The 26,653-nt window shown below is 46.4% G+C and overlaps 1 protein-coding gene across 13 annotated transcripts in view; it reads left to right on the forward strand.

The window, feature by feature from the left end:
• Nucleotides 1–26,653, forward strand: part of LOC139548194 (RNA-binding protein Musashi homolog 2-like) — a 456,658-nt gene that overhangs the window by 348,974 nt on the left and 81,031 nt on the right. For all 13 annotated transcript variants that reach the window (XM_071357680.1, XM_071357689.1, XM_071357690.1 and 10 more), the window contains 2 exons: nt 18,356–18,470; nt 25,225–25,299. In XM_071357680.1, the coding sequence (XP_071213781.1) occupies nt 18,356–18,470; nt 25,225–25,299 (190 nt within the window). The remainder of the gene's footprint in view (nt 1–18,355; nt 18,471–25,224; nt 25,300–26,653) is intronic.

A 26,653-nucleotide genomic window follows, 5' to 3' on the forward strand; every position in this document is an offset into this window, starting at 1 on the left:
TTCCTCCACCACTGTAGCCATTAGTCCACTAGTCTCTTCCTCCACCACTGTAGACATTAGTCCACTAGTCTCTTCCCCCACCACTGCAGCCAGTAGTCCACTAGTCTCTTCCTCCACCACCCACCAATATAGCCGGTAGTCCACTAGTCTCTTCCCCCACCACCCACCAATGTAGCCAGTAGTCCACTAGTCTCTTCGACCACCACCCACCAATGTAGCCATTAGTCCACTAGTCTCTTCCTCCACCACTGTAGCCAGTAGTCCACTAGTCTCTTCTTCCACCACCCACCATTGTAGCTAGTAGTCCACTAGTCTCTTCACTCACCACTGTAGCCAGTAGTCCACTAGTCTCTTCCCCCACCACCCACCAATGTAGCCATTAATCCACTAGTCTCTTCACCCACCACTGTGGCCATTAGTCCACTTGTCTCTTCCTCCACCACTGTAGCCATTAGTCCACTAGTCTCTCCCCCCACCACCCACCACTGTAGCCAGTAGTCCACTAGTCTCTTCACCCACCACTGTAGCCAGTAGTCCACTAGTCTCTTCCTCCACCACCCACCAATGTAGTCATTAATCCACTAGTCTCTTCACCCACCACTGTAGCCATTAGTCCACTTCTCTCTTCCTCCACCACTGTAGCCATTATTCCACTAGTCTCTTCCCCCACCACACACCAATGTAGCCAGTAGTCCACTAATGTCTTCCTCCACCACCCACCAATGTAGCTAGTAGTCCACTAGGCTCTTCCTCCACCAATGTAGCTAGTAGTCCACTAGTCTCTCCCCCCACCACCCACCAATGTAGCCAGTAGTCCACTAGTCTCTTCCTCCACCACCCACCACTGTAGCCAGTAGTACACTAGTCTCTTCTTCCACCAATGTAGCTAGTAGTCCACTAGTCTCTCCCCCCACCACCCACCACTGTAGCCATTAGTCCACTAGTCTCTTCACCCACCACTGTAGCCAGTAGTCCACTAGTCTCTTCCTCCACCACCCACCAATGTAGTCATTAATCCACTAGTCTCTTCACCCACCACTGTAGCCATTAGTCCACTTTCTCTTCCTCCACCACTGTATTCATTATTCCACTAGTCTCTTCCCCCACCACACACCAATTTTGCCAGTAGTCCACTAGTCTCTTCTTCCACCACCCACCAATGTAGCCATTAATCCACTAGTCTCTTCACCCACCACTGTAGCCATTAGTCCACTTGTCTCTTCCTCCACCACTGTAGCCATTAATCCACTAGTCTCTTCCCCCACCACCCACCAATGTAGCCAGTATCCACTAGTCTATTCCTCCACCACCTACCATTGTAGCCAGTAATCCACTAGTCTCTTCCCCCACCACCGACCAATGTAGCCAGTAGTCCACTAGTCTCTCCCTCCACCACCCACCAATGTAGCCAGTAGTCCACTAGTCTCTTCCTCCACCACTGTAGCCAGTAGTCCACTAGTCTCTTCACTCACCACTGTCGCCAGTAGTCCATTAGTCTCTTCCTCCACCACCCACCAATGTAGCCAGTAGTCCACTAGTCTCTTCCTCCACCACTGTAGACATTCGTCCACTAGTCTCTTCCCCCACCACTGTCGCCAGTAGTCCATTAGTCTCTTCCCCCACCACCCACCAATATAGCCATTAATCCACTAGTCTCTTCCTCCACCACCCACCAATGTAGCCAGTAGTCCACTAGTCTCTTCCCCCACCACCCACCAATGTAGCCAGTAGTCCACTAGTCTCTTCCTCCACCACTGTAGCCAGTAGTCCACTAGTCTCTTCTTCCACCACCCACCAATGTAGCTAGTAGTCCACTAGTCTCTTCACTCACCACTGTAGCCAGTAGTCCACTAGTCTCTTCCTCCACCACCCACCAATGTAGCCAGTAGTCCACTAGTCTCTTCCTCCACCAATGTAGCCAGTAGTCCACTAGTCTCTTCCCCACCACCCACCACTGTAGCCAGTAGTTCTCAAGTCTCTTCCTCCACCACCCACCACTGTAGCCATTAGTCCACTCGTCTCTTCCTCCACCACTGTAGCCATTATTCCGCTAGTCTCTTCCTCCACCACTGTAGCTAGGTGTCCACTAGTCTCTTCCTCCACCACCCACCACTGTAGCCATTAGTCCACAAGTCTCTTCCTCCACCACTGTAGCCATTAGTCCACTAGTCTCTTCCCCCACCACCCACCAATGTAGCCAGTAGTCCACTAGTCTCTTCCTCCACCACCCACCAATATAGCTAGTAGTCCACTAGTCTCTTCCTCCACCAATGTAGCCAGTAGTCAACTAGTCTCTTCCTCCACCACCCACCAATGTAGCCATTAGTCCACTAGTCTCTTCCTCCACCACCCACCAATGTGGCTAGTAGTCCACTAGTCTCTTCCTCCACCAATGTAGCCAGTAGTCCACTAGTCTCTTCCTCCACCACCCACCAATGTAGCTAGTAGTCCACTAGTCTCTTCCTCCACCAATGTAGCCAGTAGTCCACTAGTCTCTTCCTCCACCACCCACCAATGTAGCTAGTAGTCCACTAGTCTCTTCCTCCACCACTGTAGCCAGTAGTCCACTAGTCTCTTCCTCCACCACCCACCACTGTAGCCAGTAGTCCACAAGTCTCTTCCTCCACCACTGTAGCCATTAGTCCACTAGTCTCTTCCTCCACCACTGTAGCCAGTAGTCCACTAGTCTCTTCCTCCACCACCCACCACTGTAGCCAGTAGTCCACTAGTCTCTTCCTCCACCACCCACCAATGTAGCTAGTAGTCCACTAGTCTCTTCCTCCACCACTGTAGCCAGTAGTCCACTAGTCTCTTCCCCCACCACCCACCAATGTAGCCATTAATCCACTAGTCTCTTCACCCACCACTGTGGCCATTAGTCCACTTGTCTCTTCCTCCACCACTGTAGCCATTAGTCCACTAGTCTCTTCTTCCACCACCCACCAATGTAGCTAGTAGTCCACAAGTCTCTTCCTCCACCACTGTAGCCATTAGTCCACTAGTCTCTTCCTCCACCACCCACCAATGTAGCCAGTAGTCCACTAGTCTCTTCCTCCACCAATGTAGCCAGTAGTCCACTAGTCTCTTCCCCACCACCCACCACTGTAGCCAGTAGTTCTCTAGTCTCTTCCTCCACCACCCACCACTGTAGCCATTAGTCCACTCGTCTCTTCCTCCACCACTGTAGCCATTAGTCCACTAGTCTCTTCCTCCACCACTGTAGACATTAGTCCACTAGTCTCTTCCCCCACCACTGCAGCCAGTAGTCCACTAGTCTCTTCCTCCACCACCCACCAATATAGCCGGTAGTCCACTAGTCTCTTCCCCCACCACCCACCAATGTAGCCAGTAGTCCACTAGTCTCTTCGACCACCACCCACCAATGTAGCCATTAGTCCACTAGTCTCTTCCTCCACCACTGTAGCCAGTAGTCCACTAGTCTCTTCTTCCACCACCCACCATTGTAGCTAGTAGTCCACTAGTCTCTTCACTCACCACTGTAGCCAGTAGTCCACTAGTCTCTTCCTCCACCACCCACCAATGTAGCCAGTAGTCCACTAGTCTCTTCCTCCACCAATGTAGCCAGTAGTCCACTAGTCTCTTCCCCACCACCCACCACTGTAGCCAGTAGTTCTCTAGTCTCTTGCTCCACCACCCACCACTGTAGCCATTAGTCCACTCGTCTCTTCCTCCACCACTGTAGCCATTAGTCCACTGGTCTCTTCCTCCACCACTGTAGCTAGGTGTCCACTAGTCTCTTCCTCCACCACCCACCACTGTAGCCATTAGTCCACAAGTCTCTTCCTCCACCACTCTAGCCATTAGTCCACTAGTCTCTTCCCCCACCACCTACCAATGTAGCCAGTAGTCCACTAGTCTCTTCCTCCACCACCCACCAATATAGCTAGTAGTCCACTAGTCTCTTCCTCCACCAATGTAGCCAGTAGTCCACTAGTATCTTCCTCCACCACCCACCAATGTAGCCATTAGTCCACTAGTCTCTTCCTCCACCACCCACCAATGTAGCTAGTAGTCCACTAGTCTCTCCCTCCACCACCCACTAATGTAGCTAGTAGTCCACTAGTCTCTCCCTCCACCACCCACCACTGTAGCCATTAGTCCACTTGTCTCTTCCTCCACCACTGTAGCCATTAATCCACTAGTCTCTTCCCCCACCACCCACCAATGTAGCCAGTATCCACTAGTCTATTCCTCCACCACCTACCAATGTAGCCAGTAATCCACTAGTCTCTTCCCCCACCACCGACCAATGTAGCCAGTAGTCCACTAGTCTCTCCCTCCACCACCCACCAATGTAGCCATTAGTCCACTAGTCTCTTCCTCCACCAATGTAGCTAGTAGTCCACTAGTCTCTTCCTCCACCAATGTAGCCAGTAGTGCACTAGTCTCTTCCTCCACCACCCACCAATGTAGCTAGTAGTCCACTAGTCTATTCCTCCACCAATGTAGCCAGTAGTCCACTAGTCTCTTCATCCACCACCCACCAATGTAGCTAGTAGTCCACTAGTCTCTTCCTCCACCACTGTAGCCAGTAGTCCACTAGTCTCTTCCTCCACCACCCACCACTGTAGCCAGTAGTCCACTAGTCTCTTCCTCCACCACCCACCAATGTATCTAGTAGTCCACTAGTCTCTTCCTCCACCACTGTAGCCAGTAGTCCACTAGAATCTTCCCCCACCACCCACCAATGTAGCCATTAATCCACTAGTCTCTTCACCCACCACTGTAGCCATTAGTCCACTTGTCTCTTCCTCCACCACTGTAGCCATTAATCCACTAGTCTCTTCCCCCACCCCCCACCAATGTTGCCAGTATCCACTAGTCTATTCCTCCACCACTGTAGCCAGTAGTCCACTAGTCTCTTCACTCACCACTGTAGCCAGTAGTCCATTAGTCTCTTCCTCCACCACCCACCAATGTAGCTTGTAGTCCACTAGTCTCTTCCTCCACCACTGTAGACATTAGTCCACTAGTCTCTTCCCCCACCACTGTAGCCAGTAGTCCACTAGTCTCTTCCTCCACCACCCACCAATATAGCCGGTAGTCCACTAGTCTCTTCCCCCACCACCCACCAATGTAGCCAGTAGTCCACTAGTCTCTTCGACCACCACCCACCACTGTAGCCATTAGTCCACTAGTCTCTTCCTCCACTTCTGTAGCCATTCGTCCACTAGTCTATTCCCCCACCACCCACCACTGTAGCCATTAGTCCACTAGTCTCTTCCCCCACCACTATAGCCATTAGTCCACTAGTCTCTTCCTCCACCACTGTAGCCAGTTGTCCACTAGTCTCTTCCCCCACCACCCACCAATATAGCCATTAATCCACTAGTCTCTTCCTCCACCACCCACCAATGTAGCCAGTAGTCCACTAGTCTCTTCCCCCACCACCCACCAATGTAGCCAGTAGTCCACTAGTCTCTTCAACCACCACCCACCAATGTAGCCATTAGTCCACTAGTCTCTTCCTCCACTTCTGTAGCCATTAGTCCACTAGTCTCTTCCCCCACCACCCACCACTGTAGCCATTAGTCCACTAGTCTCTTCCCCCACCACTATAGCCATTAGTCCACTAGTCTCTTCCTCCACCACTGTAGCCAGTTGTCCACTAGTCTCTTCCTCCACCACCCACCACTGTAGCCATTAATCCACTAGTCTCTTCCTTCACCACTGTAGCCATTAGTCCACTCGTCTCTTTCTCCACCTTTGTAGCCATTAGTCCACTAGTCTCTGATTTGATAAATGTTTAGTTAGTGCAAATGAAGTCTGACATTTTAAAGTGGATATTACAATTTTAGAAGCATTTTTAAACCTCGAACAACAAGGTGATGAAATGAAGATCCTACATATGTAGTTGTTCACTGACACCCAGTCTTAGCCCCACAGACACACAGACAGATGATACCCACAGACAGACAAACAGACAGACACAGCATCCGCCCAACCACAGATCCAGCACAGATATTGACTTTCACATGATAGTGCATCAAATGCTCTCATTGTTCAGGGAGCGCCGAGCTCCAAGCTGTGATTTCTTTATTTTGGCGATCTCTCTCTTCTCAGCCGAGTCCCACGTTGCTGATCGACTGGCTGCATTAAATTGTCCTATGGGGGAATTGCATGCATCGTTAGTATCCATAGGGGAGGTTAAATAAGAGAGAGGGATGAGAAAAAGGGACATTTCCAACCCCGGCCTCCAACAGTATTACCAGCTCCTTTCTCCATAAAATGATACCTCTGTTTGTCGGGCTTCCTGGTTGCTGATTGGAGGAGCAGCTGGGAAATAAACGACAGAGAGAAGGTATGAAAAGAGGGATGATGGGGAAGAATGTTTTGTGTGTGAAAAAGGGGTGTTGGATGGAGTCCCACATCTTCTCTTTCTTCCCTCTCCTAATTTCCGATGCTGTTTTCAGAGTTTCTCTTTGCCAAAAGGATCAAAGCCACCTCGGAGGCATCGTATGCTAGCAGCCTGCGCATTTGTGTGTGTGTGTGTGTGTGTGTGTGTGTGTGTGTGTGTGTGTGTGTGTGTGTGTGTGTGTGTGTGTGTGTGTGTGTGTGTGTGTGTGTGTGTGTGTGCTCGCACGTGTGTGTGTGTGTGTGTGTGTGTGTGTGTGTGTGTGTGTGTGTGTGTGTACGTGAGTGTGTACGTGAGTGTGTATTTGACTTGCTAATATTCCGCTATAACATTATTGTGATTACGTTGTAAATGGCAGTAGTAATGCACTCTTGGAAGTGTCCACCAGGCCGTAGCACTCGTGTGAGAGATGCTTTATGGCCGGCATTTCACAAACACACCATCTGTGCCTCCTCAGCTTTTAAGAGGGCAGAGGGCCATCTCAGTCTCCGTCTCTACTTCCTGTGTGGAACTAGCAGGGCTGACCCAGGGAGCGTCTCCTCTCCTCTCCTGCATAAAGAGATGATGTCACCAGGCATCAGTGGCTCAGTGCCACTATATGGGTGAGGCCCTACTGTCAGAGTGCCAGGCGCCCTGGGCCGAACCTGTTTGATACCCACTCTGGGTAGACATAGAAAGCCATGAAACATTCAGTAGTCTCTCTTCTCCTCTCACAGTGACTCTGAGAGAGAGACTTTCTCCACAACCCGCTTCACTTTATCTCTCCGAGATCTCTGACATGTGGAGAGGCTGAGAAAGGAAGAGAGGAGCAGAAATGAAGGACAAATAGGGAAGTGGAGGAGAACTCTGAGAGGCTTGTTTTTATTCCTCTTCAGTACAGACAGACTGGAGATCTGGCCCAAAAACTGGGGACCAGGTTTACCTGAATGCCTGAATGTGTGTCAGCCTAGACAGCCTCACACCCCTCTCACACCCTCTCACACCTCTCTCACACCCCTCTCACACCCCTCTCACAACCCTCTCACACCTCTCTCACACTCTCCCCAAATCGCTCCATACAATACCAGGCCTCATTCCCACCCTTTGTCTTGCCTCCCCTTCTCTATTTTCCAAACTTGGCAGTTTTTAATAGATGCTTTGTCCGGTAGTACTCACTGACCGTTGCTGCTTTACTGTGCTGTGACGGTAGAATATAGGTGTTTGACTGGAGTGTTGGGCGCTCAATAAAGCCGCTCCGCCACTCAGGATAGTGTTTAAAGGCCTGGTCAGGGCATATTGGGCCATGCAGCAGTTGGCTGTGTGACACACCGTAGAGGACTGGATTGATCCTGGCCTATTTTCTTTTTACTTAAACTGCATTGTTGTATTCGGCACATGTGACAAATACAATCTTATTTTAAATTAGGTAATTATACTGTATCCTTTCTCCTAATGGATCAGAACTGAATGTGCGATTAGAGAGGAGGGCTGTATGTTAACTGTCTGTACAGTGATGCCCATTCTTACACCGCCCTCATAGATGTCAACATTTAACTGCTTTGGTTTCACTGATTGGCCAAACTCAGCCTTGAGTATAAAAGGACCTCTCTACTGGTGTCTCTGTGTTGTCTGCATCAATAGATAACACCCCTAAACCTGCTGCATGTGCCCAGGCAATACTGCCTACCCCTCTCCATAATCACCTATGCCCCCCATGCTGCCCCTATGTAGACCCCTGCCAGTACAGACGTACCCTGGCTCATTCCCACGCCGCCCCTCTCTTCCCTCCAGCCCCCTGCGTTATCCCGCCACGGCGCTAACCCATTAGCATGTATGATAAGTGCCTAGCATGTTGGCGGGCCATTTTAGAGGCTGGCTCCGCCATGCCGGAGCTCTGCAATATCATTGGGAGATAATCTACCGCTGTGAGGGAGAAAGTGGCAGCTCGGGGCGTGCAGAAAATCACTCTTATTTTCTCCTCCTTCTCCCTCTCTTCTCTTCCCTCCTCCTGGCTTCCCTTCTTCTGATGACACTGAGAACATGGCAGAAACACGCAAGGGAGGGAGGGAAAAGTGTGTTTGTCTGTGTCTGTCAGAGGAGAGAGGGCCAAGGCAGAGGAGACATGATTCTATTATTTTTTTTATATATTTAACCTTTATTGAACTAGGCAAGCCAGTTAAGAACAAATTCTTATTTACAATGACGGCCTATACCGGCCAAACCCGGACGACACTGGGCTAATTGTGCGCCGCCCTATGGGACTCCCAATTACGTCCGGTTGTGATACAGCCTGGATTCGAACCAGGGTGTCTGTAGTGACGCCTCAAGCACTGAGAGGCAGTGCCTTAGACCGCTACACCACTCGGGAGCCCCACACTCTTTGAGTGTGTCCATAGTTGATATATCCCTCAACGCATTTAATCCCATTACGTTGATTCTTCCTATCTCTCTTTCTCTGTGTATTTACTCAGCTTTTTCTGTCCATGAGGAGTTAGTATACAGCTAAGACTCTTTCTCTCTCTGTATCTGTCTCTCTCCTTTTTCTCTCTCTCCTTTTTCTCTCTCTCCTTTCTCTCTCTCTCTCTCTCTCTCTCTCTCTCTCTCTCTCTCTCTCTCTCTCTCTCTCTCTCTCTCTCTCTCTCTCTCTCTCTCTCTCTCTCTCTCTCTCTCTCTCTCTCTCTCTCGCTCTCGCTCTCGCTCTCGCTCTCGCTCTCGCTCTCTCTCTCCTCTCTCTCTCTCTCCCTCTCTCGCTCCCTTTCTCTCTCTCTCTCTCTCTCTCTCTCTCACATTTTCTCTCTCTCTGCCTGACTATCTGCTTGCCCACTGTAGCTGTCTGTGTGTTTACACACGGCAGCACTTCAGTATTTTAAGAGTAGGTTAAGCTAACGGAGGTGAATTGTGATATTTGAAAAGATTACAGTAATTTGGCCAATTGTAATGGAGCATGCCATTTCCAAAGTGCTCTTTCAGACCAGACATGTCACAACGGAGAAGAGGAGGAAGAGACAAAGAGTAGAATTTCCTGTCCATAATTGCCCTTGCCAAATTGGCAAAACCCCAGTGGAAATGGCATGGTAAAGCTAACAGGGTTTATGGCATAACACCAGTGGAAATGGCATGGTAAAGCTAACAGGGTTTATGGCATAACACCAGTGGAAATGGCATGGTAAAGCTAACAGGGTTTATGGTATAACACCAGTGGAAATGGCATGGTAAAGCTAACAGGGTTTATGGTATAACACCAGTGGAAATGGCATGGTAAAGCTAACAGGGTTTATGGTCTCCTAACTGTAGTTGATGTAACAAATGAAGGAAAAAAAGCAGTGTAGGGGAGAGATGAGGCTGGGGCTCCCTCCGCTTGCTTCACCCTGAGAGACCCCACTGTAATCTATAGCCAGGACACTGCCTGATGAAGAGCCCAACAACACACACACATACAATATTTTTTATTTGCTCTAGAGCGCCTTCCTCTCGCAAACACCACAGTGAAAATCAATGTTCTGTTTTGGAAGCATAAATGGCCTGTGACAGCATTTCTGCGTTTTTTTCTCTGCAGATATAGATTTGTGTGTCGGGCAAAATAGCTGTAAGTTGTATCAATAATGTACAGGGGCACCCCATGTCTCCCATGTAATCTAATTCAACTTGAAATTAATTATCTGTGTTAAGTTCAGGGTTCTGCTGTCGAGCAACCAAGCTGATTTCTCTTACTTCCTCAACTCTCCCTCCCTCCACAAATACGATAGAACAGTTTGTTAGTGACCTTTTCCCATGGTGGGGGAGATGGTTGGGGGCGGGTGTGAGTGGTCGTAATGTCAGGGCTGTGCTGTTAGGTATTGGGATAAAGAGACAAAGGGTTGAGATCTCTGCAGTAAAACAGGCATTTCACTGCTTACATGTAGTATGTACACAAAATGAGTGGTTTACTGTACATGTCCTCTTATTGCCCTGCTCAGATAATAATAGTCAAAACAGGCCATCTGATGTGACCACTCTGATGACCTCTTCTCAACAGACTAGAGCCCTCCTTTTCTATTGTCATGTTTGCATCTGTTATATTGATGTGCTGGTTTTGGGTTTAGGGGAAAGTGCCTTTCGTTCTCCTGCCTGGAGGGACTGCACTGTTGTATTGAGGGATGAGTCACTCTGCCAGCCAGGCACTGCACTCTGCAGCACTGCAGTTCTGAGGAGGAAGACGGGAAGAAGAGACATGAGAATGAATCAGTTTTGTGAATGAGGCAACTTCTCTCTTCTCTTTTTCTCTCCCTCACATCTCTCTCTCTCCCTCACATCTCTCTCTCTCTGGTCTGGTCTGGTCTTGTCTGGTCTGGTCTTGTCGTCTGGTCTGGTCTGTCTTGTCTGGTCTGGTCTTGTCTGGTCTGGTCTGGTCTTGTCTTGTCTTGTCTTGTCTTGTCTTGTCTTGTCTTGTCTTGTCTGGTCTGGTCTGGTCTGGTCTGGTCTGGTCTGGTCAAATGTGGCTCTAAAGAAGGTTGGTTCCACGCGTTATGGCAGTCAGGGAAAGTGACAGTGTTCTTTCTGGTCTGGATCATTCTAAAAGAAAGAAAGTGCTGATGATCAGTTTCCACCTCTGTCACTTTTACAAAGTTATGCTTTTACATAGTAGATATGAAGGAGGCTGTGATCCTGACTATTATGAGCTGGAATATTGTCTACATATTTTGGGCATCTACGTGGGCAAGTGGCACTTACCAACAGTAAAACATGATTGCTATTCAGTAATTGTTTCTTCCTAGAGTAATTGTTCTTTAGTAGGGGTTGTTTTCTTAACTGTAGTCTATCACACCATCCTGAGGCTGCACTTTCACGTTGTCACAACAGGGAGGTTGTTGGTGTTAAAAGAGCTTGTTAACATTAAAAACTTTCATGCGTAAAAACTCATGAGGAGGAAGAGGAGTGGAGGAGGAGTAGGGTGTTCTCTAATTACCCCCCAGAAGGAGACTGGCAGGTGGCATCTGCCCCCCACCACTCCCTGCCCTTCACAGCTCCCTGCTCTCTGGTCCTGGGGGGACCTGTCAATCAAACCACTCTGACAGAGGTGTGTGTGTACAGAGATGCTCTACTCACAATAATGTCACACTCTCACTAGTCATTATAGATAGATTAGGTAAATGGATGCTTGTATAAATGACGTTGGAATTAATTACCAATGGAATTATATATTTTTTTACTCTTAAAACATTTTGAGGAATTCAAGAGTTGACTAACTCTTGTGTTGAAAACGTCTGGAAAGGGATCTAGTTTGGACAAATCATTCGACCTGCTTCTGTGTGTCATCTCTGCGATTGATTCTTTTTTTCATGATGACTACTGGACATTTGTTTACAGACAAATGGGAGAGGTTTACAGTTTACAGACAAATGGGAGAGGTAAACTTAGAAAACCACAGAGACTCAAACACCAGAGAATCACACACACTGTCAAACACTATTCCTCTCTCCTCCCTCTCTCCTCCCCCATCTTTCTCCACTGCACTGCCATGATAAGAGCACCAGCCAGCCCTACACCTAGAGCTGTGGCAGTCATGAAATTTCATCAGCCAGTGATTGTCAAGCAAATAACTGCCGGTCTCATGGTAATTGACCGTTAATTAACATAAACACATTTAGCATATCCTGGCTTCCACGCATAGCCTACAAGCCACTGATGCAGACCTTTGGAATATCTACATTTAAACAAATTGAAAAAAATCCATTATTATTTTAGATAGGTCTAAAGAAACATGATATGAAGAGAATGTAGTCTATTTCAGAAGAACAGAATAGCATACTCTGAGTTGTCCTTATATTCGGCCCTGATCTGGATATGCCATATGGTTGTGGGCTACACTAGTTCATTTAGCAGACAAGATTTGCTTCGAATTCTGTGGCATTATTTTATAATGTTTTATTGTATGAAGAATACAATTGAACAAAGCTGAATAAAACAGAAAGGATATTTTCTCCAAACGATTTGAGGGAGTGAGCACGTGCAGCTGTTCTGTGTTGAGCGGGGGAACAAAGAAACAGGTACTCCTATATGCTTAATTTAGAGTTATTAATGTAACTTTAGTTGTGATACAAATGTTGGGATATATGTTTTGATTTTTAATACATTCTAAGGCTGCATGATGCGCTCTAAGGATGATTTGAAAAACGTTGCATGAAAGGCATGAGCTCTGCTTTGTTTTTTGGCAGGGTGTACACACTTCATCAGTCTCTCATTCAGAATTTGACAAGCACTTGATAATGCCTCGAATTTGCCCTTTGTGTGGCCGTAATGCCTCCTAAAAAAAATCGATGCCTTTTGTGGCCAGTGGCTGTTGTGCCCTTGGGCTGAATATAATAATTACAATTCCATTCACCCGGCTGCATGCTCGAAGCACCTCTCACTCACATGGCTCTCCGTCACGTGATCGGGTCTTTGTCACAGGCTACAAGTGAAGACAGACACATCGGGGATGCAACTGCGGGTGTCCTTATCCGAAGTGCATATGGAAGATATTGGCAGAACTGTCGACATTTACTTTTCGCCAGCCAACAAGATGAGTAGATGAGTAGGCCTAACGAAAAGCAAAAGCACTAGTCTTATGTCAATCTACTATCCCCCATAGTACAAAAGTTGACCTATTCTATTCTGTGCGAGAAATAAATATTCCAAACAAAGTCTGGGACAATAGTGGGATGCGAAAGATCCCAAATGTATACAACCCTAGCATTCCCCAAAAAATGTTACGCCATGAGGCTGAAGCAACAGATCGGAATGTTTAGCTTAAAATGTTAATAAACTATTCGGCTATTTCTTCACATTATAAAGTTCCCTCAGCGCTCACAACAAGCAACCTCTGACAAAAGTCCCTCTACTTCTAGTCGAGGTGAAAATGATGACTCAGACACCTTATCGATAGCAACAGCTCATGGTCCTCTTGGAATCAGAAGTGTTTTTGATGCAATGGAGGAACGTAGTCAGAGAAATGCTGATGAATGTCTTGCTCGAGCTGTGTATGCAACTGGTTCACCTCTGATGCTCACAGGCAATGAGTATTGGTAGAGATTTCTGAATGTTCTTCGCCCAGCATACACCCCAACCAGACATGCTTTATCTACTCATATGCTGGATGCAGAGTTCAACAGAGTTCAAGTGAAGGTCAAGCAAATCATAGAGAAAGCAGATTGTATTGCAATCATCTCTGATGGGCAAGGAATAATTAACTACATCATCTTCCAGTATTCTACAAGAGCACAGACACAAAGGACGACAGACACACCGGTCTCTACATTGCAGATGAGCTGAAGGCAGTCATCAATGACCTTGGACCACAAAAGGTGTTTGCACTGGTGACAGACAATGCTGCGAACATGAAGGCGTGGAGGCGTACTACCCTCACATCACACCCATTGGCTGTGCTGCTCATGCATTGAATCTGCTCCTCAAGGACATCATGGCACTGAAAACAATGGATACACTCTACAAGAGAGCCAAGGAAATTATTAGGTATGTGAAGGGTCATCAAGTTATAGCAGCAATCTACCTCACCAAGCAAAGTGAAAAGTATAAGAGCACCACATTGAAGCTGCCCAGCAACACCCGTTGGGGTGGTGTGGTCATCATGTTTGACAGTCTCCTGGAGGGGAAGGAGTCTCTCCAAGAAATGGCCATATCACAGTCTGCCAATATGGACAGCCCCATCAAGAGGATTCTCCTGGATTATGTATTTTGGGAGAGAGTGGTAAGCAGCCTGAAACTCCTGAAACCTATAGCAGTAGCTATTGCACGGAGAGGGAGACAATGCCACCCTGTTTGATGTTCAGACAGAAGAAATCCATACTGCCCTGCCCACTTCACTGTTACTCCAACCAGAGGAAACTGCAGTTCTGAAATACAAAAAGCATGAAGACTTCTGCCTGAAGCCCATACACGCCTCAGCGTACATGTTGGATCCCAAGTATGCTGGCAAGAGCATCCTGTCTGGTGCAGAGATCAACAAGGCCCATGGTGTCATCACTACCGTGTCTCGCCACCTTGGCCTGGATGAGGGCAAGATTCTTAGCAGTCTGGCAAAGTACAATTCCAAGCAAGGGCTTTGGAATGGAGATGCAATATGGCAGTCGTGCCAACATATCTCATCAGCCACCTGGTGGAAGGGACTTTGTGGACCTGAGGCTCTTTCCCCTGTTGCCTCCATCGTCCTCCAAATCCCACCAACATCAGCCACCTCAGAGCGCAACTGGTCCTTGTTTGGGAACACACACACCAAAGCACGCAACAGGCTGACCAATACAAGGGTTGACAAATTGGTGGCCATCCGGGCAAATTTGAGGCTTTTTGAGCCTGACAACAAGCCATCCTCAACAAGGTTGTAAAGTAACAGTGAAGATGAGGCCTCAAAGTCTAATGTTCAAGAGGTGGACATTGAGGAGGTCCAGGGAGAAGACATGGAAGCCTGAGAGGAAGACAACCAAAGCTTTAGTTTCTTTCATTTTACAGATGTATGTTCAAATCGTTTTTGGGAGATGCGATGGATCATTGGGGATCATTCAATATTCCCTTTCTTTTGTTGTTCAGTAAAATCATTTCATATGAAGAGTCAACTCATTTAATTAAAGTTCAATTCGTTACTAAATTGTTTTTTATATTTCTATTGGAAGGATTTCATCATTTGCAATTATGTCTACTTATAATAAGGTAAAAGGTTTATGTTTCTGTCTCCATGTGATATGGTAAATATACCCAATGCAAAACATCTACATTTAAATGGTATTAATATTAATTTGCATATATTTCAGTTAATTTCCATATATTTCCGTTAGTTCCTAAGGAAAGTTTCCACCTCTGAATATTACCCAAAATGTGCAACTCTTGTTGTCACCCATCAGACTATTCTTGATTTAATCTTGTCTTTACATATACTAAATAATATATGTGTGAAATATATTTTGATTTAGAATGGACCATTATCATGCATCTGTCTCGAAACAGAGGCAGTGGAAAACATACGTCGTCTATGCACTTAAATAGTGAATGGAGGACGCTTTTCCCCGTGGTTTATTTTCATGCCAGCCTGGTAGGCTATACTCCTGTTGTAAAGAGAAGCAATGTGCTTAATATTAGGAAAGTTGAGAAATAAATATAGTAGGCCTAGCCTATAGCTGATGGGATCCTCCTCTTTTTAATAGAGGCCATCACTCTGTTTTCTCACGCAATTGCATGGCCTATAGAAATGTTGCGTAACATGAGCTCATGGGCTCTCATGAAGTGTTTGATTAGATTTGCGATTACATTTGCATTGATGTCAGCGTGATTAGAGGGACAATAGAGTGCTGAGTACCAGGCGGTTAGCAGGTTTGGTAGGCTACTAATGACCATCAGCACATCAGAGCTTGGAGAAACCTAATTACCGTGACTAAACGGTCACGTGGAATTTGACTGCCGTCATGACTCGTGACCGACCATGACCGCCTACCTCCACCCCCTCACCCCCTTACTCCCCCACACCATTAACCCCCCTTCATATTTTCATTAAAATCTGAAGGACCTCATCAGCACTCGTTAAAACCTGAGCCATCCATGTAATTAGTTAAGTAATAACAGGGAAGCGCTCGTCAGGCCTCTTAACTAACGGGCCCTGGCCCCACCGCTCCACTGGTGCTGATGACACCCACCCTGATCACGACTGGCTCTCCACGGCCATTAGCCAGCAGTGGGCAGAGACCCACCACCGCTCCCTTCACCCACTACGCCCGCACCTCTTCACCCGCCTGATGGTGATATAATTATAGACAGTCACATCCCCTCTGTTTTAGGACCAATGTGTTTAATTAAAGAGGATGAAGGTTAGCATGGCCTCTAGCATGGCTTCTGTCTGCTCTGACTTTGTTTTGGTGTGTTTACAATGTATTGATTGAAGGCTAATGACGATACTGGCATAGCCATTGAAACAAATCAATTTACCTTAATAACACAATGGCCTTGGTGTGTTCTGGGATGCTTTTGATAACCCTGGCATAAAAGCAATAAGCGTTATGTTAGGAGGATGGAATGTCAGTCAGCACAGCGGTGTGTGTGTGGAGATGGGGGGGTGCAAATATGAATGGCAACACAGGCGGTTGAGGTGTGGGTGTTGGGGGGGTAATTGTGCCTTGGGGTGGAAGCGGTTGTGTAATGAGAACCAGAAAATGGGAGATGGGTTGAGGGAGACAGAGATAGACAAAGCGTGGAGACAGGAGATGGAGAGAGATGAGAACATTTGACAAACTTTACCTGGAGACGGAGCAGCCCTGCTCACTTCAGCAAACTAACAAACAGATATAAAACAAGAAAATCATTTCAGCTGTGGGGAGGGGGGAGGAAACACTAGGACCCCTCTGTTCTTCATTTAGCCCAAAATTAAAGATGTGAGGTTAGATGGCCTTCTAGGTGCTCCACACGATGGCCCTACTCTGAAAGCCCTGTGTGAGATTGGGTCAACACCATATTCCTTTCATGATTTTCAGTGCCTATGTATTGTACAGTGCTGTATGTTCATCTCAAGTACAGGAAGACTATTTTTCACGTATGACTGATGTGTGTCTTGTTGTCTGTCCTGAAATCTCTGACACATGCCATATTCCTTGAATGTATTCAATGTCTATCTGCAGTTAAATTCGGAAGTTTACATACACCTTAGCCAAATACATTTAAACTCAGTTTTTCACAATTCCTGACATTTAATCCTAGTAAACATTCCCTGTCTTAGGTCAGTTAGGATCACCACTTTATATTAAGAATGTGAAATGTCAGAATAATAGTAGAGAGAATGATTTATTTCAGCTTTTATTTCTTTCATCACATTCCCAGTGGGTCAGAAGTTTACATACAGTCAATTAGTATTTGTTAGCATTGCCTTTAAATTGTTTAACTTGGGTCAAACGTTTCGGGTAGCCTTCCACAAGCGTCCCACAATAAGTTGGGTGAATTTTGGCCCATTCCTCCTGACAGAGCTGGTGTAACTGAGTCAGGTTTGTAGGCCTCCTTGCTCGCACAAGCTCTTTCAGTTCTGCCCACAAATGTTCTATAGGATTGAGGTCAGGGCTTTGTGATGGCCACTCCAATACCTTGACTTTGTTGTCCTTAAGCCATTTTGCCGCAACTTTGGAAACATGCTTGGGGTCATTGTCCATCTGGAAGACCTATTTGCGACCAAGCTTCAACTTCCTGACTGATGTCTTGAGATTTTGCTTCAATATATCCACATAATTTACCGTCCTCATGACGCCATCTATTTTGTGAAGTGGACCAGTCCCTCCTGCAGCAAAGCAACCCCACAACATGATGCTGCCAACCCGTGCTTCAAGGTTGGGATGGTGTTCTCCGGCTCCTTCTTGAGTGGTATGACGGCTGCGTGGTCCTATGGTGTTTATACTTGCGTACTATTGTTTGTACAGATGAACGTGGTACCTTCAGGCGTTTGTAAATTGCTCCCAAGGGTGAACCAGACTTGTGGAGGTCTACAATGTTTTTTCTTGGCTGTCTTGGCTGATTTCTTTAGATTTTCCCATGATGTCAAGCAAAGAGGCACAGAGTTTGAAGGTAGGCCTTGAAATACATTCACAGGGTCACCTACAAATGATTCAAATTATGTCAATTAGCCTATCAGAAGCTTCTAAAGCCATGACATAATTTCATGGAATTTTCCAAGCTGTTTAAAGGCACAGTCAACTTAGTGTATGTAAACTTCTGGCCCACTGGAATTGTGATACAGTGAATCATAAGGGAAATAATCTGTCTGTAAACAATTGTTGAAAAAATTACTTGTGTCATGCACAAAGTAGATGTCCTAACCGACTTGCCAAAACTATAGTTTGTTAACAAGAAATGTGTGGTGTGGTTGAAAAACAAATTTTAATGACTCCAATCTGAGTGTATGTAAACTTCCGACTTCAACTGTATGTATTGTCTATGTTCATCCTGTGCACTGTGAGAGGCCTTGTCATTGATGTGCATCTGGTTGTGTCCTGTCCACAGGTAGAATGCAAGAAGGCTCAGCCCAAGGAGGTGATGTTCCCACCGGGTACGCGAGGCAGGGCCAGGGGCCTGCCCTACACCATGGACGCCTTCATGCTGGGGATGGGCATGCTGAGTGAGTACACTTGGATTGGTGTAAGACATATTTTCAGAATGAATGGGGCCCTACGGTAATATTGACAAAACACAATATGGCAATTAGCAAATGTAGCCCACTAACTTTTCCAAAGTGACCCTTTCCAAGACTTTGACATTACCATGGTTTCTAATGCTCTGGCAGGACAGGAAGGGCACTCTGACTGACACTGACTAACTGTGTCTCCCTCCACCGCTGACATGTCCTCTCACACTGTCTGATACCAACACCAACTCTGGTACCAATCCTGATTCTGACTCTGATGTGCTAGTGATTTCTGCCTGACATTGAGACTCTCAGCCACTTACTATGTAAAGGAATGTAACTAAAAGGACATGCTCCCCAAATCCCTATGAAGGATTAAGAAGGCAAGGTGAAATACAGTCAAATGGCTCCTACAAGTTCGCTGCCACTTACAAACATCTTCTAGACTAGAGCTCATTCAAGGAAATGCTGGAGACTCTTCCGTCACCCCCCCACAACGACACAAAGACCCCCTCCCTCACAGCAGTTCACAAAGCATGTTCCCCCATTTTCTGTAGATTTGACAAGGAAAAGACAGGAAACAAGGATTTTGTGAAGGCTCCCCCAACCTGCTCTACCCCCTCCCTTCCAGCTCCCTCCTCCCTTCTCACTATCTTCTCAGAGCTTCAGCCCAGCGTTAGTGACAAGAGATAATTACTGTTAGATTGATCGTCTGCTCAAAGTAACTGAAGCAAATAAATCGTTTGATGCTGGGTGCTGAATCCGAATGACGGCTAATGGAAGCTGCAGGATAGGTCGCCCTGCCCGTAATTTGGCTTGATGAAGCATCCTCATAGGGGCTTGCGTGAAATATTCTATTGATATTCAGACAGTCTCGTTACCACACCCACTGCCCCAAACCCACCACCCCCAAACCCCCATTCTCCCAGACCCCAAATTCATCCAAGCAGAGCTATGGATTACAGAAGTAAATGAAGAGGAAAATTGAAGTAATGTTAAATTATGAATTTATGATTTCATCTGGCAGACCTCAAGATTGCTGAATTATAGGGTATGGATATCACATGGTTTCATCTGTTGGGGGGATGAGAGGAGGGCTTGTCTCCTACTGTAGTTCATCTTCATCAACATCATTCATTCTCCAACTTCTCCACCACAAACCTCTAGCTTCTGTTCTAACTCAGCCTGGTTGGTTTGGCAGAGTTGTGTCAAGTTGCTCTACAGGTGGCAGTGTCAATGCCCTGTCAACAGACATGTTTTAGGGCAGGGTTCTCCAACCCTGTTCCTCCAACTCTAATTTAGCTCACCTGATTGTAATAATTAGCTGGATGATAAATTGAATCAGATTAGTTCTAACTGGGGTTGGAGTGAAAAACTACAGGAGGGTAGCTCTCCAGGAACAGGGTTGGATTGAAAACCTACAGGAGGGTAGCTCTCCAGGAACAATGTTGGAGTGAAAACCTACAGGAGGGTAGCTCTCCAGGAATACAGTGTTGGATTGAAAACCTACAGGAGGGTAGCTCTCCAGGAACAAGGTTGGAGTGAAAACCTAAGAGGAGGGTAGCTCTCCAGGAACAGGGTTGGAGTGAAAACCTACAGGAGTTTAGCTCTTCAGGAACAGGGTTGAAGAGCCCTGTTTTAGACTGATATGAAGACACTCCACAACATTCTGGTGAACTTATTCAGATTTATCAACTTGGCAAAATGTGGAGCGAATGGAAAGAGTGCATAGAAGAGGAGGAGGAGAGAAGTGTGAGTAGCAGTAAAGGAAAGGATGGAGAGAGAGGGAGTATGAACTGAACTGCCAAGTTCTCTTCGACACTTGTTATCTAAGTGAAATTGGAAAAGCAGGACACCGAAACATTCTGTTCGCTAATTTGCATACAAAAATCAACAAGGCTTATTATTTAAGGAACCCTAATTCCTTACGTGCCTAAATCTCATTAACCCCCCCCCCCACCCCCCCTTCTGTTCGCTTCTTTGTTTACCACACCTAATCGAGCCATTTATCTTTATTGCGTTAGAGCCTGAATGTATGTTTGCTGAAATTAATGCACATTTAAAGCCCTGTGCAGAGTGCGGCTTTACCAGATGCATAATTGGTTTTAAAGTGAATCTGAACTGTTGAGCCATAAAATAGGTGCATTAGTATGCATATTAATACACGGGCCCTGAGGCTCTGAGGCAGCCACAGTGGGGCCAGATACAGTGACAGCCTTTATTTACTGAGGTATATACAGAGAGATATGGAGGACAGGAGAGGAGAGACAGGAGAGACTGAAGAGAGGAGCCCACCCCAGAACAATTGTCAGACGAATCACTTCCTATCTGCTGTGTGTGTGTGTGCGTTCATGCATGCCGGCACACGGTCTATGCCTCGTCTCGACAGCCAGACCACACCCCCTCCTCTCCTGTTTCCATGTCTCCATCCCCTCATGTTGAGCTTGCTTGTCTGGATGTCTTTCTCTAGCCTAGCTCCGCCTCCTGGAGGAAAGCAGAAGCACACGGTGATCGTCTCACCTGCTAGTGTTACACACACACACACACACACACACACACACACACACATACACACACACACACACTCTCTTCTCATATCAGCCCAACTCTATTGTTGGTTTCCAATTTATACAACAAGGATGTGATGACTGAGGAGTAAATGTGTGTTAATTTAAAGGGCGGAGCATCTGTGTGTGTTTGTTTGATTATGCAGGCCTGTCTAGCTGTGTTCTAGGTCATTCATTTGGCTGTGTAATTCATAAGTAGCCTATCATATGCAGACAGCAGAGCTGAGTTGGAGAGAATTAAAGTGTGTGTGAGTGAATGTGTTAATGTGTACATCTGTATGTCTCTAGAGACAATGGAATATGACTAAGTGGGTGCGTGAGTGCTTGCAAATGTGTGTGTTAATGCCGGTGTCTGTGTTCATGCAGACAACAGCAAGCACTGATAGACTTAGTTGAGTACAAACCTTGAGTCTGCATGACAGTTACCGGCTGACATAATTTCATGACCGCCATAGCCCTAGCTGGGCTGTTGTTTGTTCTGCTGACGAGGCATGGCTACCCCCAACGCGTGCTCACACACACACACACACACACTCACACACACTCACACTCACACTCACACACTCGAATCCCAAGGTTCTGGCTTTTCTCTGTGTTAATCACCAATGTCAATAGAGCCCCACCAAACACACACACACTATCTCTCTTTCTCCGCAACCTCTTTAAAGGGAGGACGCTTTTATTTTTTTATATATATATATATATATTTTTTAAATGTATGAGCATGGCCTTATTTCTATTACAGCATATTGGATGTCTGTCATTCATATTCCATTCACCCTGTTCAATGTAACATTGATAGGTTTAGGCTACTACGTGATACTCAAATTTTCATTATACCCGCCATGAGGTTGCTACAACCTAGCCTATGAATTAAAGTTTATAACCTAGGTGCACAAAGGTCGAAAGAAAAAAATGAGGTGACGAACAGTGACACATTCAATACCGCTTTGCACACTTGCCTGCATCTAGCTGATATAGGGTATAATCATTAGTCCAACAGTTGCAAACGAGAGTTTCTATTGGACAAATTCAGGTATGTTTATCTAAGTTTAAGAAAAGTTTTTAATAGAATCAGCGGAATGAATACCCCCATGATCACACGTAAACACAGTTCACCTTTTCGCATCTATGCGCTCTCCTCCTCTCACTTTTTCCCTTTGCTTGTGACTTCAATGCACAACACATCAGCTGTATGTGACCAGGTGAAACAAACTTTCCAAGACAAACCATATCATAACAGCTACACACAGCCTACATCGTTGTCCCTATATTAGCTAAAGTAACATCATGGTCAACATAGCTAATAGGACAAACGTTAGTAAACCCACTACAATCATGCAGTAACGTTACAGTGTATAGTCAGTAAGCAGTTTACACCGGCGGGCCCCGGTGGCAATACATTTGTAAAACCAAAAGCTTACCTTGACTTGGAAGAGTTCCAGTGTTGTGTTGGATAGTCATGCTAGCTAACATAGCATCCCTCTGTTTGAGCCAGGTGTTTGAGTAGGCTAAACTAGCTAGCTGCATTTGCTAGCTAAGTAAGTGAAAGTGAAAATGAAAATGACTAAATATGCAGTACCATTAAAAAGTTTGGACACACCTACTCATTCCAGGGTTTTTCTTTATTTTTACTATATTCTACATTGTAGAATAATAGTGAAGATATCAAAACTATGAAATAACACATATGGAATCATATAGTAAATAAAAAAGTGATAAACAAATAGATTCTTCAAAGTAGCCACCCTTTGCCTTGATGACAGCTTTGCACATTCTTGGAATTCTCTCAACCAGCTTCACCTGGAATGCTTTTCCAACAGTCTTGAAGGATTTCCTTCAAAGAAGCTTTATAGCCTTCTTTAAATATCCTCACAAAAAAAAAGAAATGGAACACGTTCAGTATTTATTTATTTTCAACAATATATATATATATATATATTTTTTTAAACATTTTTATCCCATTTTCTCCCCAATTTTCGTGGTATCCAATCGCTAGTAATTACTATCTTGTCTCATCGCTACAACTCCCGTACGGGCTCGGGAGAGACGAAGGTCGAAAGCCATGCGTCCTCCGAAGCACAACCCAACCACTGCTTCTTAACACAGCGCGCCTCCAACCCGGAAGCCAGCCGCACCAATGTGTCGGAGGAAACACCGTGTACCTGGCCCCCTTGGTTAGCGCGCACTGCGCCCGGCCCGCCACAGGAGTCGCTGGAGCGCAATGAGACAAGGATATCCCTACCGGCCAAACCCTCCCTAACCCGGACGACGCTATGCCAATTGTGCGTCGCCCCACGGACCTCCCGGTCGCGGCCGGCTGCGACAGAGCCTGGGCGCGAACCCAGAGACTCTGGTGGCGCAGCTAGCACTGCGATGAGGTGCCCTAGACCACTGCGCCACCCGGGAGGCCCTCTTTTTCAACAATATTTTAATTGTAAATGTTATCAAGTTCAATGTGTGTCAGAACCTCATAGTAACCACTACATTGCATTTACCTCCAAGACTCTCTATCTTTCTTTGTCTCTCGCTCTCTCTCTCACACACAAACATATACAAATGCACAAAATGTGCACGTAAACTGCTGTTGTTGTTTGTGAGCAGGGATAGGGCTCTGTAGCAGGATTTAAACAACAGCTCATCTGCCTTCAAGTGTCTAATGAGACCCAGTTGGACTGTGACAGCTCCTGCCTCCAATCTGGCAACCGTACAAGAGCAGCATGTGTTGGGTCCCATCCCACTTTATTTCCGTCTTATCTTCCATCGTGACCAGGATGTGCTCCAACGGATCCAGCATGGCAAACACTGCTGATGTGTTTTTACCCCTTTTTCTCCCCAATTTCGTGGTATCCAATTGGTAGTTACAGTCTTGTCCCATCGCTGCAACTCCCGTATGGGAGGTGAAGGTCGAGAGCCGTGTGTCCCCCGAAACACAACCCAGCTAAGTCGCACTGCTTCTTGACACAAAGCCCGCTTAACCTGGAAGACAGCCACGACAATGTGTCGGAGGAAACACCGTACAGCTGGTGTGCATTGCGCCCGGCCCTCCACAAGAGTCACTAGTGCATGATGGGACAGGAACTTCCCTGCTGGCCAAATCCTCACCTAACCCGGCCGACGCTGGGCCAATTGTTTGCCGCCCCATAGATCTCCCGGTCGTGGCCGGCTTCGACAGAGCCAGGATCTCTAGTGGCACAGCTAGCACTGCGATGCAGTGCCTTAGACCACTTTGCCACTCGGGAGGCTGATGTGGTGTTTTTTTAACACTCTTTTCTTTCTTTCTTTCTTTCTTTCTTTCTTTCTTTCTTTCTTTCTTTCTTTCTTTCTCTCTCTCTCTCTCTCTCTCTCTCTCTCTCTCTCTCTCACTCTCACTCTCACTCTCACACACACACACACACACACACACACACACACACACACAAAACAGTTACGGCTCTATCGGAAGCTATGAAATAAGAGACTGGGGGAGCTAAAGGAGCACTTCTGCCTCAGCGAAGATGGCACAATTTAACAGATTGCAAGTATATTCCCAAATAGCAGACTCAGTTTGTTTTTTGTTGCTTTTGGAGTGACTTTTTACAATCACTCAATCATATTTCCCCTCGCCTGTTCCGTCTGTGGTATCTCTGCGGGTATTACCGCCCGCCGCGCACCGCTGTAGCCTCACACCTCAGAAAGACCCTGCGTCTCTCTAATCCATAATGTCCTTGCACAAATCTCATCCACTCATTGTCTTGCAGCACCGTGTCGTTCATGATCGATTAGCCGGGGCTCTAAAAGAAAGGTTATCCATCAATAACAGTGTAGAGGGGACAAAAAACCTGGACAGATCCAGACACCCTGTTGCCATATAACCCTGGGAGCCTGCGGGGGTACGAGGGGACATCTGGGAGGAGGAGGCTGGAGAGCATTGCAGGCTGAGACTGGGACACTTCTGATGCTCATCAGCTAAAACTGAGCCTCGTGACTCACGTGCTATCTAGTGTCAGCAGCAGGGTTGTGTGTGTGTGTGTGTGTGTGTGTGTGTGTGTGTGTGTGTGTGTGTGTGTGTGTGTGTGTGTGTGTGTGTGTGTGTGTGTGTGTGTGTGTGTGTGTGTGTGTGTGTGTGTGTGTGTCTAAAGTGATGGGAGGCCAAGATGGTTTAACACAACTCCTGATTGTCCTCTCTCTCTCCCCCCTAGGTTACCCAAACATTGTAGCAACGTATGGCCGTGGATACACTGGTTTTGCCCCAAGCTACAGCTACCAATTCCCTGGTAAGTTCCATCTTGTTAGGCACTGTGTGCTTCTCTGCCTGCCTGCTGGGGTGGGGTAATGGACCTCTGTTGGTTCACACAGACCCGCCTCCCTCCACGCACACACACACACAGAGAGTTTGGCACACAAACAAAAAAATCAAATCTCACACACACAGTGTTCTCTGTCTGATCTCAGCTGTGTTCCTGAGGATGATTATGTGATATTGTAATGCCATGTCACTCTCTGTAACCCAAATGGCTTCAGTAAGGGATGAATTCCTTCCTGGCACCCACTCACCGCATCATCACTCTGCCAGCTATTATACTGTGGAAAAATCCAATCTGCCAAATGTGATTAGATAAGGTAACATTATGCAGTTATTTCACCATTCACTTCCCTCTAAAGATCTCTACAATGGGAAATGTCAGGGTTGAGCCTAAAATGTGCCAACAGCACTTGACGGTGATCCACGGTTCAGGCTTGATTTCATGCCTTATTTCAACATGTTATGAGTGGCCTGTGTCCTCTCTGCCGCTTGGTATCACTATACCCAGATTGGCATGGTGCCAGTGGGAGAGAGTGACTGTCACCATGCTAGGGACTGCCATGACGAGATGGTCCACGATTATCCAGCCTGCAGGGAATTTATATACACATATACAGGAGGGGAACAAGCAGTGTTTCAATGTGGAGTTGTTTTTCTTGTGGATGGTCAATTTAATAGTTGAAACCTATCTTTCTAATAGGAGTCAGGTAATGTTTGTTTAGATACAGTTTGATACACCAGTGTACTCTACTAATAATGACGTGGGATCTTTGGCGATTTAACTTCAATTGTCTGAAATGTTAAATTTTGATTGTGGTCTGTAGCTGTTGATCTTGTGGCCTTAGCCCCATGCTCATACGAAGATGCAAGAACCCACTGCATCTGTGAGCAATGTCAAACGTCTGTTGAGTATGGAGTGGAGAACATCAGTACAGTATTGCAGCAGGTTGTTGTCTCTATAATCACAGCATCTCGGTGTACTCTTCAGCGGCAGTGTGAACGCGTGTCAAACGGAGTCGCAAACACCCGAGTTCAGACGGAATATTACAGAAACAGATGAATAAATGAATGGAGGGAATTAATAATGAATGGGTGTAAATTGGCGAGGTGCTGGTGAAATCATCCAGCACTGTGACTATACCAGGGGAAAGGGATTAAAACAGGGGTGTCAAACTCATTTTTGTCCAGGGTCTGCATTTGGTCTTCAACAAGGTCTGGAGGGCCGCACTGAAAATTGGTTATATTTACGCTGCGTAAAACTTTTGACTGTCTAGCTGTCTAGCTCTCCCATCCTTCCTCCTCCCCTCTCTCCTCCTTCTCCTTCC

Source organism: Salvelinus alpinus, chromosome 21 (assembly GCF_045679555.1).
Source record: "Salvelinus alpinus chromosome 21, SLU_Salpinus.1, whole genome shotgun sequence".
Taxonomy (NCBI): Eukaryota; Metazoa; Chordata; class Actinopteri; order Salmoniformes; family Salmonidae; genus Salvelinus; species Salvelinus alpinus.